Source organism: Chlorocebus sabaeus, chromosome 14, assembly GCF_047675955.1.
Source record: "Chlorocebus sabaeus isolate Y175 chromosome 14, mChlSab1.0.hap1, whole genome shotgun sequence".
NCBI lineage: Eukaryota > Metazoa > Chordata > Mammalia > Primates > Cercopithecidae > Chlorocebus > Chlorocebus sabaeus.
Window position 1 is genome coordinate 40,174,373 of NC_132917.1, and position 17,475 is coordinate 40,191,847.

At 38.7% G+C, this 17,475-nt stretch overlaps 1 protein-coding gene across 12 annotated transcripts in view; it reads right to left on the reverse strand.

Annotated features, from left to right (window-relative positions):
• SLC8A1 (solute carrier family 8 member A1) overlaps nucleotides 1-17,475 on the reverse strand; it is a 497,520-nt gene that overhangs the window by 314,549 nt on the left and 165,496 nt on the right. For 6 of the 12 annotated variants that reach the window (XM_073022938.1, XM_038006232.2, XM_038006234.2 and 3 more), the window contains exon 2: nucleotides 2,314-4,145. The exons of 1 other annotated variant lie outside the window; for it this stretch is intronic. In XM_073022938.1, the coding sequence (XP_072879039.1) occupies nucleotides 2,314-4,112 (1,799 nt within the window). In that variant the 5' untranslated portion in view covers nucleotides 4,113-4,145. The remainder of the gene's footprint in view (nucleotides 1-2,313; nucleotides 4,146-17,475) is intronic. 5 more of the 12 variants (XM_038006229.2, XM_038006230.2, XM_038006231.2 and 2 more) reach the window with 1 other exon arrangement.

Here is a 17,475-nt window from a genome sequence, read left to right on the forward strand (position 1 = left end):
AAAGTAGGTCTGTAATTTCATTCCACTTATAAATTAAATGCTTTGCCATTTCTAAAATTTCACATTTCAGTTGATCAAATGAAGTATAGTAACAATTTTATAGAGCAAGAAACTTGCAATTGATCTTGAATACTCCTAAGAACAAATATACAGAGATGGCATGAATTATTAGCCAATTTTCACCAACTCCATCAATGTTTACCAATTTTCACAAGAAATCTAAATTTCTAAAAATGGAATTTGGCAATATTCCTTCCTTAGCAAGAATAAAATCAATTTAATTGCATAAGATGAATGTTTTTTAAATGGAGCTTGGCAGAATAAGTTATTCTATCAAATCAATGTCAATCCTCTTTAAAAATCCTTTTCCTTTTTCTTCTGCATTGTACCACCCAAAAGAAGGTTATTTATGGTTTGGTAAAAGTCCTGAACAGCAGAATAAATAGGGAAAAGCTGCTTTTCAAATAAACCAGCATAGAGTCCTTATTCTTAAGAAAAGGTAAGATTAAATTTTCAAAAGAAAATATGCTTAGTCAAACAAACAAAACAAAACACAGATTTAAGGTGTTTTAAGGGTTACCCTTATGAGTTCATTTAACAACATGAAATATACCTTTAACAATATGCAATACACTTTTACATGGATTACAAGTACTATATACTACAGAAGGGTTCAATAATTGAAATGATGAGAAAACGTAATTGTTAGGGAAAATAAAATCAATAGGGAACGAATTCCTAGCAAAGGAATAAAGTTCATTTGTGTTAACCTGAGCATACGTGAACTTTCCAATGCAAGACCATTGAAAAAATTCTTTCTTACATATGAAGGATATTAATTTGCTACTAGATCACTATCTTTCAGTAAAATAAGTCTCCCAACAAAACACATCTCAATAAGTGGAACACTAACAACATTATAATTAACACAAAATAGATATTAATCAAAACAAAAACACTATGCTCCCTACACACATCAGGAGATGGATATTAGAATCCCTGTTTTGCTTGATTTCATTGTGATACGGTACTCGACATTACTTATCACTATAGTGTAACAGCAAAGAGATGTAAGGACACTGGAAGGCTCTTTCAGGAAAATCTGTTCTCTCTGCCCATCCCCTCCCTTTTTGGTTTGTTTTCTCTCACTTTCAGTAGGAGAAATTTCATATTTAAAGAGCATGCATTCACCATTTGGCATATCATATGCCATTATCATAAGAGTTAACTATTTTAGAAGTATATTTATATATTTATTTTTCTTCCCTGAAATTTCTAAATGTCCAGTGCTTCAACCAACATAATCATTCATTTCAATGTCTTCTGTTGTACTGCAGATATTATAGGCAGCCTCCCTGCCAGTCTCCCTCTCTCCCTCCCTCCCAGAAATTGTTCATAGAGTCAAATTTTCTGGTTTGCTTTTGGTGAGTTGAGTGCAACACACTTTCCTAGGCAAAGGGGGAACAGCCCTCTAAATATCAACTCTCAGTGGAAGAATCACTTAACAACTGGGTACTTCATATTACTACATGAGCACAGTGCCACTGTAAAGTACCAAGAGGAAGAATAAATTGTTCCTTCTTTTCTCTGACCTGCTCCCTGACAACTAGACATATGGACAGAACCTTATTTCTCTATCACTGTATCGGCAGGGTAGAGGGTTTGTTTAATAAGGATGTAAAATAAAACCAGACTGGAACTACAAAAGGGATAGATGGACTTTCCCATATTGGCACAACACTGAAGAAGCAGGATTGGTTATGAAGTCATAACTTAGCATTGGCATTTAAGCAGAAACATTAACTTATATTGTCACAAAACACAATGTCACATAAAAGCCACAAAATTATTCTCATTCAGCCCTGGTAGCCAGGAAATTCTTTTCAGAGGTGTTTCCTTTTTGGGTTTTCCCAATCTGTACTCAGAAATGAAGTTAGAGACCTATTGTGATGTTTTAAATATTCCTTTTCTGAGCATATACCATGTAATTCAAAATAGAAGACAAATTTTTCAGCCTAAGTTATCTGATAAATCGTGTCCCATTACTCATTTTATCATAGTCACAATGTACTTAAAATGCGTAGAAGTATAAAAGTAAAAATAAAATTCTGATGTAAATAAATTTAAGATCTCTATGTGTAGAGCATGTTGACAATTGGCACCCAAGCAAAGACTGATATTTTGAAAGAGATCTTGTATAAAAGCTATTCCATTCCTTGTATGCTATTTTAAAAATGATGCACAGACTCACATTCATAAACACACTGAAACACACACACACACACACACACACACATATAATATAGAACTTACACAATTTCATCATTCTGGAATTCGAGCTCTCCACAAGTGTCCTCAAAATCCTCCCCTCCACCTCTGGCAGTCCCTTCGATGGTTTTATATGGAACGATAACATTTCCTCGAGCTCCAGATGTTCTCAATACTTTCACCTCCATGATGCCAATGCTCTCACTCACATGAGTCACAGGTTCCTCAAAAGTAAAAATGCCTGCGTGGTCATCATCAAAAATAGTTACAGTGGCAGTGGAGGGAGATCCGAGGCAAGCAAGTGTAGAAACATGATTGGCTTCCAGTATGCCATCTTCTGAAGCTTCAGAAGATACTTTGACATTGCTGAGATGCACAAGGAAATTTTCATCCTCCTCAAATATATCATCATCTATGATACCCACTCTGATTTCCTTCTGGGTCTCACCAGGCTTAAACACCACAGTTCCTTCAGTAAATTCATAATCAGACCCAGCGTTTGCTGTGCCATCCTCTGTTCTGAAGTCAACAAACACAGTGTTGGTCAAATCACCACCTCTGCGGATAATGGTAAGGGCCACAGTACCACAGTTCTCCAGACACTGATATGTCCCTTGTTCAAAGAAGATCTTACTAATGGGGTCATTTTCAGTCACTTCAGTGTTGACCTCGTGCATGCTGACAGCCTTCCTTGCTTGGTCAGCTGCATGCCTCTTTAAAATGTTGCCAGCTCCAGTCATCAGGCGAGTAGCTTGAATGCGATAAAATGCTCTACTTTTTTGCTGCTGACTTAGGACTTGGTAGTTAGCTAATTCTATTAATTGCTCTATTTCTTTCTCTGGATGCTTCTGCTTAAGTTCCTTCAGAATCCTAGCCATTTCTCGCCTAGCTTCTTCATCATCTTGGTCCCTCTCATCCACTTCCAGAACCAGAGCACCATCTAAGAAATTTTCAACATGAGAATTGACCACTTTCCCATCCATTTCAATTTCAGTCTTGGAAGATGGCCTGTCTCCTTCATGTTCAATAATCATCCCCCTCTGCTTGCCAGCTCGATACCTCTTGTAGACATACTTGTAAAACAGAAGTCTCCTATCCGCTACCCAAGCGAACACAACACAGATGGGAAAGAAGAAGAAAGTAAGCAAACCTTCCCAGACCTCCACAACGCCAGGAGAGATGACAGACAAAATAATGTAAAGCCAGGTGTAGGCAAAGATGCTCCAGGCTGCCGTCACAAAGAACACACGCAAATGCTTAATCTTCCTTGTCTCTCCATCAGGGACCACATAAACACAGAGTGCAATAATGATGAACATGTTGAATGCAGCACTTCCCACGATGGTGCTAGGACCGAGGTCTCCTGCAGTGAAGTTATGGCCACACACTTCAATTACTGAAAGGAGAATCTCAGGAGCAGAAGATCCCAGGGCCATCAAAGTCAGGTTAGAAACTGTCTCATTCCAGATCCTCACAGTTGTCTTGGTGGTCTCTCCATTGGGTTTCTTTATGGTTATTTCTTTTTCTTGAGATGTGATGACTTCTATAGAGGACATGAATCGATCAGCTATGATAGAGACTCCAAGAAACATGTAGACCATGGCCACAAAATACACAGTAGCTCTAGCAATTTTGTCCCCAAAAGAAGGGTCTTGGGGTTCCCAAATGGGCAAAATCACCCCTTTCTTACAGTAATATGAGCCAGTACATTCACCAGTTTCATTTCCTTCTCCTTCCATTTCTGTCTCAGCAATTACGTAGTCCACATGGGAAAATAAGAGAGCCACAATAACTAACAGATGAAATCCCATTGAAAAGGTGGGTGAAAGACTTAATCGCCGCATGTTGTACACGACACTTCCAACTGTCACAACCTACTGGTAAAAACAAGATGGGGGAGAGGGCGGAAAAAAAGTCATGTCATTAGAGCTGCATCCAAAGCATTACTAATTATTTTTATTACTCTTCCCAAAATTTGTTTATATTTGACCATCACGAAATCTATGGTGAATGATTGCGTTCTAAGACTCCATCAGTGACTAAGCAATCCTTTGTAAAGTTTACAATTCAATCTTTCTGTGAATTTACTACATGGAGTACCCATTCACTGAGTAAGATATACAATTGACTCATTGGAAAGGAAAAGTTCAATTTATATAGCCTTGCCTTATTAAACACACGTTTATGCATGCTAATAGCCAAAAAAACACAGGACTTTTGAAGCATCAAATAATTTCCTCCTTTTTACTAAAGCAGATTTTCTTCTAAATTTGTGTTAGTACATCTTCTTCCAAAAACGGTTTCAATGCCAAAAGCACCTTATTACAATTGATGCTTTGAAAATCAGACCCTGAAAAAATCCCACCAATACAAGGCCTGGTGATTATCTTAAACACCAGAGAGCATCTTACACTGTATTTCATGAAATCATGTCCTATTGCTCCACACTTACTTGGAAACAGAAAACTTCAAGCTTGCCTGAAATCAAAGCTCAATGGCATTTGTTCTTGAGGAGAAAAAAATTCTGCTGTAACACAGTATTTCCACACATTAAGTATGGTTTTTAAAAGCATGTTTTGATGAGAGCACATTTCTTCCTAATTTTCAGCCAGCCCAGGTCTGCTGATACATTAGTAGCTGGGCATCTGGTTCTTCAAGCATAGCTCTTCACATCTGTGTACAGAGCCTGTTTTTCTGCAGGCTGGAAAGGGAGATAACCAGGCCAAGGCCTACTTGTGGGTAAGAGCCTGGCAGGCTATGGAATCAGCATCACCAACCTTAAAATGTTCCTTCTCAGTGTTGGTCATATTTTCCATGGTCATTCTAAAATACATATTAGTTCTGTCGAGGGTTCAAAGTGACCAAAAAATGCAGGACCAATAATTCCACTTAAATTAGCTCATGTGGCATGACAACAGTGACCACAAAATATACACATGATGAAGGACTGTAGGCAAGGAGGGCCATGGTAACAGAGTCAGTGAGCGGCACACAAAGCTTGGTAGGCATAGTGGTGGACTCAGCCACGAAACTGAAGTAGAGGAAGGTCTGCTCCAAGTCAGGGTAACTGTCTCCCAGGCCTTGCAGGAGGGACCAGTTATGACATCAGATAAAGCAGCAATAGGAAGAAGCCCTGAGTCAGAACATACCCTTAATGTCCTGGAAAAAGTTAAAAGAGGAGTTGGATTAGAGGTTTTCATAGCTTCAGGCTGGCTGAGAGCCACCCTACATTCGCCTACACTCTCTGGCTCATGTTTGCTCCTGATGGCTTATTCTGCAAACTGCACCAGGGCCCAGGAGAACACCCCTGCCTAGGACATTCTGGCAGACCCTCAGAGATCCCCCCATAGCCTAAAGCCCTTTATAGCTCATCACTACAGAGAGATAAGTTTCTTTGACATTTTTCCCATACTAAAGAAAACCAGAGGAGGGTTATAGCAGAATTTGAAACTAAGTAAAAGGCTGAAAAATAGAGGCAGCACATTCTCAAAATATGCAAAAGTTCATGGTCAGTATGTCTGCTTGTTCAGTCTTTGAAAACTTTTGAGATTTCTGCTTGAAACAAGGTGAAATTCAACCATCCCACAAGAATGGTGGAAAATCTAGTTCCAACTCCCTTGTGTATCCATTTCATCCACAAATATTTATGCATGCTTAATATGTATTCTAGAAAGACTTGCTAGGCTCTCTTCTAGATCCTGAGAATTCACCAGTGATAAAACAAAGTCTGTGTTCTCACAGAGCTTATATTCTAATGGTGGAGGAAACAAACAAATGTAAGTATCAGAAGGTTAAAAAGTCCTATGGTACATGTATGTGCAGAGCAATCTAAAGAGGACAAGGAGTGAGTGAGTGTGTGTGTGAGAGAGAGACAGAGAGAGAGAGTGTGTGTGTGTATACACATGGCATGCATGATTTCATACTATATGGTTAAGGAAGGCCTCTCTGATTAGGTAACACTTGAGCAAAGTCCTAAAGGACACGAAAGATCAAGCCTTGTGGATATCTGTGGCAACAGAATTCCTAGCAAGTGCAAATGTCCTAATGGGAACCATGCTTAGCACAGTCTAGAAACACAGAAAACCAATGTAGCAAGAGGGCAATGCACCAAGGGGGCAGGGCTCAGGAGTGGGAATGGATCATGGAACACTGAGTTGCCATAAGGCATGAGCTTTGATGGGGTAGAAGATGAGAATCACTGGGAGGTTCTAATCAGAGGGTGATATGATCTGATTTTTCTTTTAGAAGGATCTCTCTGCTGGTTCAGTGCAGAATAGACTGAAGGGACAAGGGTGGACACAAGGAGACCAGCCTTGGCCTACTCTATAAAATCTAATTTATAAGTGATCCCAATACTTGGCAGGTATACAGAATGATATAGAAGATATCCAACATTTAAAATGGTGAAAGAAACCTCTGTAGTGATCCTTTTGGAAGATATGCAATTTAAAATGTCTTGGGGACCTGAGAGAATCAGAAAGGTGAAATATTTGTAATAAATAGTAGTACTGAACATAAACACTGAAGAGAGATTCAAACTTGTGTCTGTCTCCAAGACTGATATAATTAACCACTCCCTTCAAATGACTGCCAAATCGCATCATTCCATTCTTCACATTTCAGCCAAAATGAAATTCCTAAAGTGCAGATCTGACACTCTTCACTTCCCTTAAAACTCTTCATTGGTTTCCTGCTTCCCTGAGGACAAAGCTCAAAACCCTTAACAGGCTTTCTAAGACCTTTTATAATCTGGCATCTGAGCTCCAGAATATGGAAATTATTCCCATTCCCTGAACAACGTAACAATTTCTTATATCCAAGTCTTTGCAGATTATTCTGTATCCAAAACTATTTTGCTTTTTCCTTCTTAGAAGCAAGTTTCAAAAGAGCTGAACACCAAATTATAACCAATTTCCTGAGAGAATACTAGATTCCATTCTTAAACAGTCATGGACACCATGCTAAATTCTCTCTATACATATCAATTATATTTAATATTTACATTAGCCAGCATTGCTATGTTACAAAATTCCTAGTGTTGCTATTTCCATTACAGTCCATGAGAACAGCACCCCTGGAGTTGTGCAATGCACAGTACCCTAACAATAATCCTAAATAGAGGGTATTATTAGCCCATTTGGAGGTTGGATAACTGAGGCTTAGATAGGTTAAGTACTTGCTGAATGTCATACGGACAGTAAAACCCTCAACTAAGACTCGACCCCTGGTCTTTTTCCAAGACTGATATAATTAACTGCTCCATTACATCATCCCTGATAGTGTGTGAAGTAATCTTTGAGAACTATTGGGGTTGGCTTGGACTAGCCCATTGGAAAGCCTCTTGGCTTCCATGCAGAATCAGGAGGGCCTAGTTAGCAAAAGTCTTGTGGAAGGTTTCCAATAGCCTGGCTTTTATCTTATGGATTAGACTCAAACAGACAAGCATCAATAACGGTGATGTAACATGAGGGCTAGCACGCTCCTAGAGACAGCTGCCCTTCAATCTGGTCTTTTAGCAATTGCCTGGCAACCTCTTCCTGCATGCACTGTCAGGGCAATCTCCTAGGCCAGCTAAGAAAAAGCCCTGCCCTTTATCCCTTCCCTAGTCCACATCCCACAATATGTTCTTAGCCAAAAGGTCACCAGATGTCTAAAGGTAGACAGATCAGTAAAAATCCATCATCATTATCAGAGAAAAAGAAAGGGGGCTTCTGGTGTTAACTAAAAACATTACAATTATATTCAAAAGAGGGGAGCATTATAATTTGTGAACAGTGGATACAACACACTGATGTAGCTTATTGGCAATGAAGCATCTGGAAAGAACTCTCTGGAGTTGAATTTCTTTTTGTATTAAATTAATACCAAATCCAAATGCCCATGAAGATGTGGAATAGGTGTTATCTAAATGCAAGTTTCTTCTTCGTCCTTTTGTCTCCTTTCTTTCAGGGTCTTTCCTCTATCATCAGATTCAAAGTAGTTCTACTTAATTCTCCCATTTTCCCTCAAATATACATTTCCATACAAATTAAGCAGAAAGATAAGAATAGAGACTGTGGATATGTTGATTTGTTGCCTGGCTTTCTTATATTCTGCCTTAATTTACCAATACAAAGTATAGGCTGATTTTTATGGTGGATTCAGATCAACTCATACAACTACGAGCAGTACTAACTTAGGAATATCCATTACATCATCCAAATGACACTTCAGCATAGTATCAGGAATACCCAATTTATCTTCTGATCACTGTTTATTTTAAAACAACACACAACCCATCACCTACAGATTACAGACCCAAATGGCACTGACAAAGGATGGTAAAAAGATATCCAGCTGTGAGTAGTCCAGCCAGTTGTGTTGGAGGAAGAGGTCACAGCTACAAGGAATAGAAACCCACATCTGCAAGAGATAGATTATTATCAAACTGCTTTTGTAAAGGATGAGGGAGAGCTTTTGTAGCAAAGAGGCCTGAAGAGTGGTTGGCAGCAGTGACCACTCCCTGCTGGAAGCTATAGCCAGTTTTGGCTACCAAGGAAGACTTGACTCAGAGCAAAGGCATATGCTGGCATTCCTACCAGTCCAATATATTGGACAGTCAGCATAATGGCATCCTCTTGATTGGCAGCTGGGGTTATTCCAAGGAACTCCTTGATGGCCTTCATCAGAACTTGGAATTCCCTTCTATGTAATTCTTGCTGACTTAAAGCCTCAAAGGTAAGCAATTAATCTGTTTCTAAGGCAACATTAAAGCAACCATAAATCCTTATCCACTACCAAGGCAAGCACTTCCAAATGCTTCTAGACAAAGAGATGATGCCAGAGGATGAAGGCTTTTCTCATCTGACCATCCCATCTAAAGTGAGAATTACTGCCCTGGCTCCAGCCTCAGGCTATCAGACCGTGGCCAGACTTCAGGAAAAAAAAAAACAAAAAAAACAAAAAAAACAAAACAAAAAAAAACCACACATTTACACAGAGACTCTCTGTTAATACCTATTTTTCCCCTCCAAGGAGAGACTTTCCTGTCTGCTGTGTAATACGTTGGGACAGGTCCTAAAGGGGATGGGCTATGAGCGCTCACATCATAGGCTCCAGCCTTTCTCTTAAACTCACAAAACAGAAGTCAGGTCCCTGCCTTATGTCTGAAAATACCTGCTGAAATTGTTCAGGAAAGGAAGAAACTAGGGCGAGGGTAGGCAACGTGATCACAAAAGGAAAGACAGGCTTAGGATACAAAATAATGAAGTTATTGAAAACTCATGAGATGCACTGTTGGCCCTTTCCTCTACTTTATTTTTCTAGATATCACTTATTACTTTTTTTTAAAATTTTTTATTATTATTATACTTTAAGTTCTAGGGTACATGTGCATAACGTGCAGGTTTGTTACATATGTATACTTGTGCCATGTTGGTGTGCTGCACCCATCAACTCATCAGCACCCATCAACTCGTCATTTACATCAGGTATAACTCCCAATGCAATCCCTCCCCCCTCCCCCCTCCCCATGATAGGCCCCGGTGTGTGATGTCCCCCTTCCCGAGTCCAAATGATCTAATTGTTCAGTTCCCACCTTTGAGACAGAGTCTTGCTCTTGTCACCCAGGCTGGAGTGCAGTGGTATGAACTCGGCTCACTGCAACCTCTGCCTTCCAGATTCAAGCAATTCTTCTGCCTCAGCCTCCCAAGTAGCTGGGATTACAGGTGCCTGCCAACCACGCTTGGCATTTTTTTTTTTTTTTTTGTATTTTTAGTAGAGACAGGGTTTCACCAGGTTGGCCAGGCTGGTCTGGAACTCTTGACCTTAGGGAATCTGCCCGCCTCAGCCTCCTTAAGTGCTGGGATTACAGGCATGAACCACTGCGCCTGGACAGCTCTTATTACTTTTTACATGTTTTATAGTTTATTCAATGGTTCTATTTATTGTCTTTCTCTCTTCAAAAGATGCAACTCTCTAAGGGCAAGGATTTTCGTTTCTTTTTTTCATTGATGTATTCCCAGTTCCTAGAGCACAGCCTGGCACACAGAAGATGCACAACATCTGCTTATTAAATGAGTAAAGTACTGCTCATAAGGTCATGTGCTGATTCACCAAATCTCCAGTGGTAAATCAGAATCTGGGAAATGGGCCTAAGCATTTGCAGTTAAAAATGTCTATGTGAAATGGTTGCACCCTAACATAAGCAGAGTTCAAAATCAGATTGTAAATCAATGTCAGTGTTAGAAAGAGAAGAAATGCATGACTCAGACTCATGAGCAAAGACTCTTGGGCTGGAAAGACTGATCTCCAGCATAAAGAGAGGCCCTGACATTTTCCCCACAACCTGGGTGTGTGTGTCTTCCAACATCAGCCCTGGTTTGCTTATTTTATTTGCTCTGTTAAGAGGGCCCTAACACTTGGGACATACTCAAGGAAGTAAATCTTCTCATCCTTCCAATACAATTAAAAGACACGTATTGAAGCACAACAAAAATCACCTTCATTGTAGAGGCCCTACAGAACAGAAAGAACACCAAGCATTTATTAAATATTAATCTGCAAGCTAACATGGAAATATGGGTAGAAAGAAGAAAGCTGGAGAAGAGTCTTTGGATAGAAAATAAATAAAAGAGAATTCAGAAGGAAGATGCTCTGATAATCTTGGGTTCCATGTGAAGTTAGCGAGGTTTGTCCTCCAATTCATTATGCCAGAGCCACAGAACAGGGTTTAACGGCCCTAGTCAGGGCACTGATGGCAATAATGACTGAAATCATGGACTGAGCATCTACTTGTCCTAGGTACTGTGCTAATTACTTCGTATTCACTGTCCCTAACTTTTCTGATAATACTACAAGGAGATATTATCATTCCCATTTTACAAATGAGAAAAATAAATGGTTCATGAAAGTAAGCTGGCTAGAGTCATCTAGACTTAAGGGACAGAACTAGAATTTTAATTCAGGCATTTTGCATTAAAGTATAACGATTTTCAAAATGGTAGAAACTTTCTGTTTTCATGACAATAAGTTAACAATGTTTTCTGGGGACAAAGAGCTCAAGAGTTAGGTACTTAACCTCCCATGCTGCCCCTTCTTCCCACCTGAATAAATGTGTGTAGGCTGCATTATCTCATCAAGGAGTCTCACATGTTTTCCACTTCTGTCTGATGCCTCCCCACTCCCCAAGTAAGTTTTGTAAGCACTTCTATTCATCACATAGCAAGGGAAAGACGATCCATGTGGAGGATCATCAGCTGAAGACAGAGGTCTGAAATCACTCCAAACTCATGTAGTAAACTCAAGGTTTTTCCATTTGGTCAGGAGAAAAGCAAATGGAGAAAGAATCCCTAGCAGTAAGCAAGCAAAATTAAAATAAAAGAGGGGAATGGATAATGAATGGGAGCCAGCGAGGAAGATACAGAATTTTGCTATAAAAAGTAGGTTAACAGTTTGCTCTAATAACAATAATTCAGTATTTTTTTTTTTTAAAAACAATTTCATTGCAGCTCAAAAATGTACTGTCTTGGGGGTCAATTTTTTTTTAACATCTTAAATTTAAGCCAATAAGTAATACAAAGAAATGCAAAAACAACACATTCGTTTATGGTTTTATCTGCCAAGTTTTTCTTAGCCACTCACATGTGCCAGACACTATGTTTCAAAAATAAATAAAACATATCTCCAAAGGAGCTTGTATTCTAGTGGGGCATTGCCAGAGTCAAGGAGTGAGTCCCTTCTGTGGAAAACAGGACTCTTACATTACTAGAGATTCATTGAAGAGAAGAAATCTTCCTGGCATTTGAACAGTGACACTGATCACTCAAGTGGACTACCTAGTCCCCAGTTTAATGTACCTTGGGTCTTGAGTTAATAAGCCCAGCATTCTAGAAACCTCGGACTGCTCAGACTATGGTCCTACAACCTAGAGATTTCAGTTATAATGAGATCCCAGAGGCAGGGCCTTGGAGCATCTCCCTTGTACTCTATAAATCTTTCAGAAGCCTCCTGATAGACGATGGTAATTCTTTTACATAATAGTTGTTCACCACTAACGCTGAAGAGAAAGAGCAGCCTTTCTTTGATGTTTGACCTTACACACTGAAACAGAATAAGGTCATATACATGCTTTTACATCTAGGTCACCAAAACATATTTTCTACCAAAAATATTTCCCCAATAGCCTGTTGACATTTAATCTTAAAAATCCATATATATAGTGAGCCCTTCCTATGTTTCTACTTCTGGAGGGAGTGAACCCTTCATTTATTCATCAAGCCTCTATGGAGTAGCTTCTATGTGCAAAGCACCATAACAGACACTATAGGGACTGCAAATATGATTGACAAATGGTCCCTGTACTTAACTAAATTTACAGTCTCCAAGTGACAGTTACTCCAGTGACCATTAATACTAGGAAGAATGGGCAAAATTCCATAAAAGGAAGGGATGGGAAGGATGACAATGTCTAGAGAATGTGAGAGGACATTCTAAAAGGAAGAAATGATATGGACAAAGGCATAGAGCAATGATTCTCCAACTTCAGTTCACCTAAGTATCACCTGGGAAACTAATTAAAATGCAGTTAACTGGGCCCTATTATCAGATACAGTTGAGGAACCTCCAAATTTGAAGTTTAACAACAATCCCAGGTGATTGTGATGTAGGTGGTCTTGGATCACCCTTTGCAAAGTATAAGGCAGAAAGCAGAACTGAGTAGAAGCATAGAAACAGCACACAGGGCATGGGGCTTGTTTAACAAACAGACTGGAAGTGCGAGCCTGAAAATCAGAAAATAGTGTTTGTTCTAATATCAGTAAGATGTTGATGTTAAGTAATATGTCAGCTGTGCTTTCCCTCTCACAGATTGGGTATCCAGGCAGGATAAAAATATGAAGCTCCTTAGTGAATATGTGTCCAGGAGGTGGGGGACTAGAGGGCAGAGGAGTATGGATCTTAATAGGAGATAAGAGGAGTCTCAAGAGAGGAGATTAAAGCACTGGAGGTAATACGAAAATATGAAGTTCCTACTTCATGATGATGTTGCTGCAGGTGTTTTGCCTTCTCTAAGAAACAAGCAAGGATTGCTAGGCCACTACATCAGCAGGTGACAAAGACTCAGGATAAAGGGACATCTATCTTCAGAGACCTATTCAGTTTCTATACCCAAGCCCTAAGTAGATGTAGAAAACATGCAGAAACATGAACCCCAAAATGAAGTGTTGGTGGTAAGGAAAGATGTGCTCTTTAAATTATAGGTTCTTTAGGGGGCAGCCCCTACTCTCTATCTTCATTCCATCTCAAGAATGAATCTCTGTGGTCACTCTTTCTTCTTTCTAGTCTGCCTCTTGGAACTGGGGATGTTTAATATAGAATCCAATTTCAAATTGAATGATAGTCAGTCCAGCAAGACTTTTTTCTTTTTTAATCTTGTTTTGTTTTGTTTTTTAAACAAGGTAAATGCTGGTTGTGTGAGCAGAGGCTGGTGAATTTCATCAGCTTTTTCCCTGAGTCATTAGGATTCATCTTCAAGTAGACAGCATTTCAGAAGAGAAAATCCTATCAACTTGAGGCTTGTAAGTCTTACATTTTCCTGCATAGTTTCAAATTACAGTCCTTGAAAGAACAAGCTATTCTTGAAGAGTGGAAGTAGGAAGTAAAAAGAAACATATTTTGAAAAGTCAAGTTGATGGGTGCTCACATAAGGGTGACTCTCCATCAGTATTGTATGCTACAATTTTCTAAAGTTCCTGACAATATACTCAGTGACAAGGTTCTAACACCAAGTGTATATTTACGTATTACAATATTGTATATTGTATATTACATATTACAATACACCTTAAAAATGAAAGTCATCTTAGAAAGAAACTAGTCAAATCTTATTATTTAGAGGACTAAAGGGAGTGTTGGTGACATGGGAAAACACAACATTCTTACGGAAATCTGGTAGAGAAATAGACAGTTTTTCTCTACTAGATAGGGCATCTAGTGAATATGTTCTTTAAACCAATTTTATATACCTGTGTTTGAAGAATTATTAAAATTGGCTTATTAAAATTGGTATGGTTTTAATGTTAGTAACTATACTGACACTGCTAAATTATTATTTTTTGGTGATAGATGAGGATTATAATAGATGTGAATTTATCTATCATGAAGGTGGTCATGAAAGGAGTCATTAAAAAAGGTAGATAAAAAGTCACTGGAGGAAGAAATGCTATTTAATAATTTAATTAGCAAGTGAAGATAACTTCTATCTATGAAGCCTTTGCTAATTCAACAATTATTTTCATCAATATCAATGATTAATGAGAGAACATTCATTCATTAAAAAATATCAAATGTCTTTCATGTATCTAGCAAAGTGCGAGGCATTGGGGCTAGAATCATGAGATAGACAGACATAATCTCTCTCCTATTGGAACTTATTATCTAGCTGAGAAGACAGATGACAGCTGTTCATTTAAATTACTACCCAAAATCCATTATTATATCCATCACATAAACAGAACCAATGACAAAAACCACATGATTATCTCAATAGACTCAGAAAAGGCATTTGATAAAATTCAACATCCCTTCATGTTAAAAACTCTCAATAAACGAGGTATTGATGGGACATATCTCAAAATAATAAGAGCTATTTATGGCAAACCAATAGCCAACATCATACTGAATGGGCAAAAGCTGGAAGCATTCCCTTTGAAAACTGGCACAAGACAAAGATGCCCTCTCTCACCACTGCTGTTCAACATTGTATTGGAAGTTATGGCCAGGGCAATCAGGCAAGAGAAAGAAAAAAAAGGGTATTCAAATAGGAAGAGAGGAAGTCAGATTGTCTCTGTTTGCAGATGACATAATTCTGTATTTAGAAAACCCCAGTGTCTCAGTCCAAAAACTCCTTAAACTGATAAGGAACTTCAGCAGTCTCAGGAAACAAAATCAATGTGCAAATATCCCAAGCATTCCTATGCACCAACAATAGAAAAGCAGAAAGCCAAATCATGAATGATCTTCCATTCACAATTGCTACAAAAAGAATAAAATACCTAGGAATATAGCTTACAAGGGACGCGAGGGACCTCTTCAAGGAGAATTACAAACTACTGCTCAAGGAAATAAGGGAGGAAACAAATGGAAAAACATTCCATGTCCATGGATAGGAAGAATCAATATTGTGAAAGCAATTTATAGATCCAATGCTATTCCCGTCAAACTACCATGGACTTTCTTCACAGAATTAGGGGAAAAAAAACTACTTTAAGTTTCATATAGAACAAAAAAAGAGCCTGTATAGCCAGAACAATCCTAAGCAAAAAGAACAAAGCTGGGGGCATCACAGTATCTGACTTCAAACTATACTACTACAAGACCACAGTAACCAAAACAGTACAGTACTGGTACCCAACCAGACATATAGACCAATAAGACAGAACAGAGACCTCATAAATAACACTACACATCTACAACCATCTGATCTTCTACAAACCTGACAAAAACCAGCAATGGGGAAAGGATTCCCTACTTAATAAATGGTGCTGGGAAAACTGGCTAGCCATATGCAGAAAACTGAAACTGGACCCCTTCCCTACAACTTATATAAAAATTAACTCAAGATGGACTAAAGACTTAAATGTAAAACTAAAAACCATAAAAATCCTAGAAGAAAACCTAGGCAATACCATTCAGGACATGGGTATGGGCAAAGGCTTCATGACTACTTCACCAAAAGCAATTGCAACAAAAGCCAAAATTGACAAATCGGGTGTAATTAAACCAAAGAGCTTCTGCATAGCAAAAGGAACTAGCGTCACAGTGAACAGGCAACCTACAGAATGGGAGAAACATTTTGCAATCTACACATTCTGACAAACGTCTAATATCTGGAATCTATAAGGAACTTAAATTTACCAAAAAAAAAAAAAAAAAGCCATCAAAAAGTGGACAAAGGATATGAACAGACACTTCTCAAAAGAAGTCATTTATGCAGCCAACAAACATGAAAAAAAGCTCATCATCACTGATCATTAGAGAAATGCAAATTAAAACCACAATGAGATACCATCTCACACCAGTAAGAATGGCAATTATTAAAAAGTCAGGAAACAATAGACGCTGGTGAGGCTGTGGAGAAACAGGAACGCTTTTATCCTGTTGATCGGATTATAAATTAGTTCAACCATTGTGGAAGACAGTGTGGCGATTCATCAAGGATCTAGAACCAGAAATACCATTTGACCCAGCAACCCCATTACTGGGTATACACCCAAAGGAACAGAAATCATTCTACTATAAAGACACTTGTATGCATATGTGTACTGCAGCAATATTTACAATAGCAAAGACTTGGAACCAACCCAAATGCCCATCAATGATAAACTGGATAAAGAAAATGTGGTATATATATATATATATATATACCATAGAATACTATGCAGCCATAAAAAAGAGTGAGATCACGTCCTTGGCAGGGATATGAATGAAGCTGGAAGCCATTATCCTCAGCAAACTAACACAGGAACAGAAAAGCAAATACCACACGTTCTCACTCATAAGTAAGAGTTGAACAATGAGAACACATGAACACAGGAAGGGGAACAACACACACTGGGGCCTTTTGAGGGGTGGGGGGGTGAAGAGGAGGGAGAACATTAGGACAAATACCTAATGTATGCAAAGCTTAAAACCTAGATGACAGGTTGATAGGTGCAGCATACCACCATGGCACATCTATACCTATGTAACAAACCCACACATTCCACATGTATCCCAGAACTTAAAAAAAGAAATCCATAATTATTAACTCAAATAAATGCTATGGAAGTAAAAACGTGACTCTGTAAAACTAAGTAACAGAGGATTTTACCTGTCAGAGTATTAGAGAAGGTTCAGCTGAAAAATAACATCCAAGCTGAGATTTAAAAGACACTCTGCAGGAAACCAGCCAAAAGGTTGTTGAATTGTAAGGTCTTAGGTGGACACTTTTGTAATTGCCCTTCCTTGTAACAGGATTATTCACAGACCTACCTTCTTAGATATGCTGGGGTATGAGATCACGTTTGGAAGAGACAAAACGTAGCTTCTATAATTTATCCAAGACTTTTTCTCTCTGAGGTCAGAGTCATGCAAATGTATTTAATTGCATTCTACCACACTTACAGGGTCAATGTGGTAGATGGAAGGTTCACTGGTCTAGGGACTAAAAGAAATGAGTGCTAGTCTCAG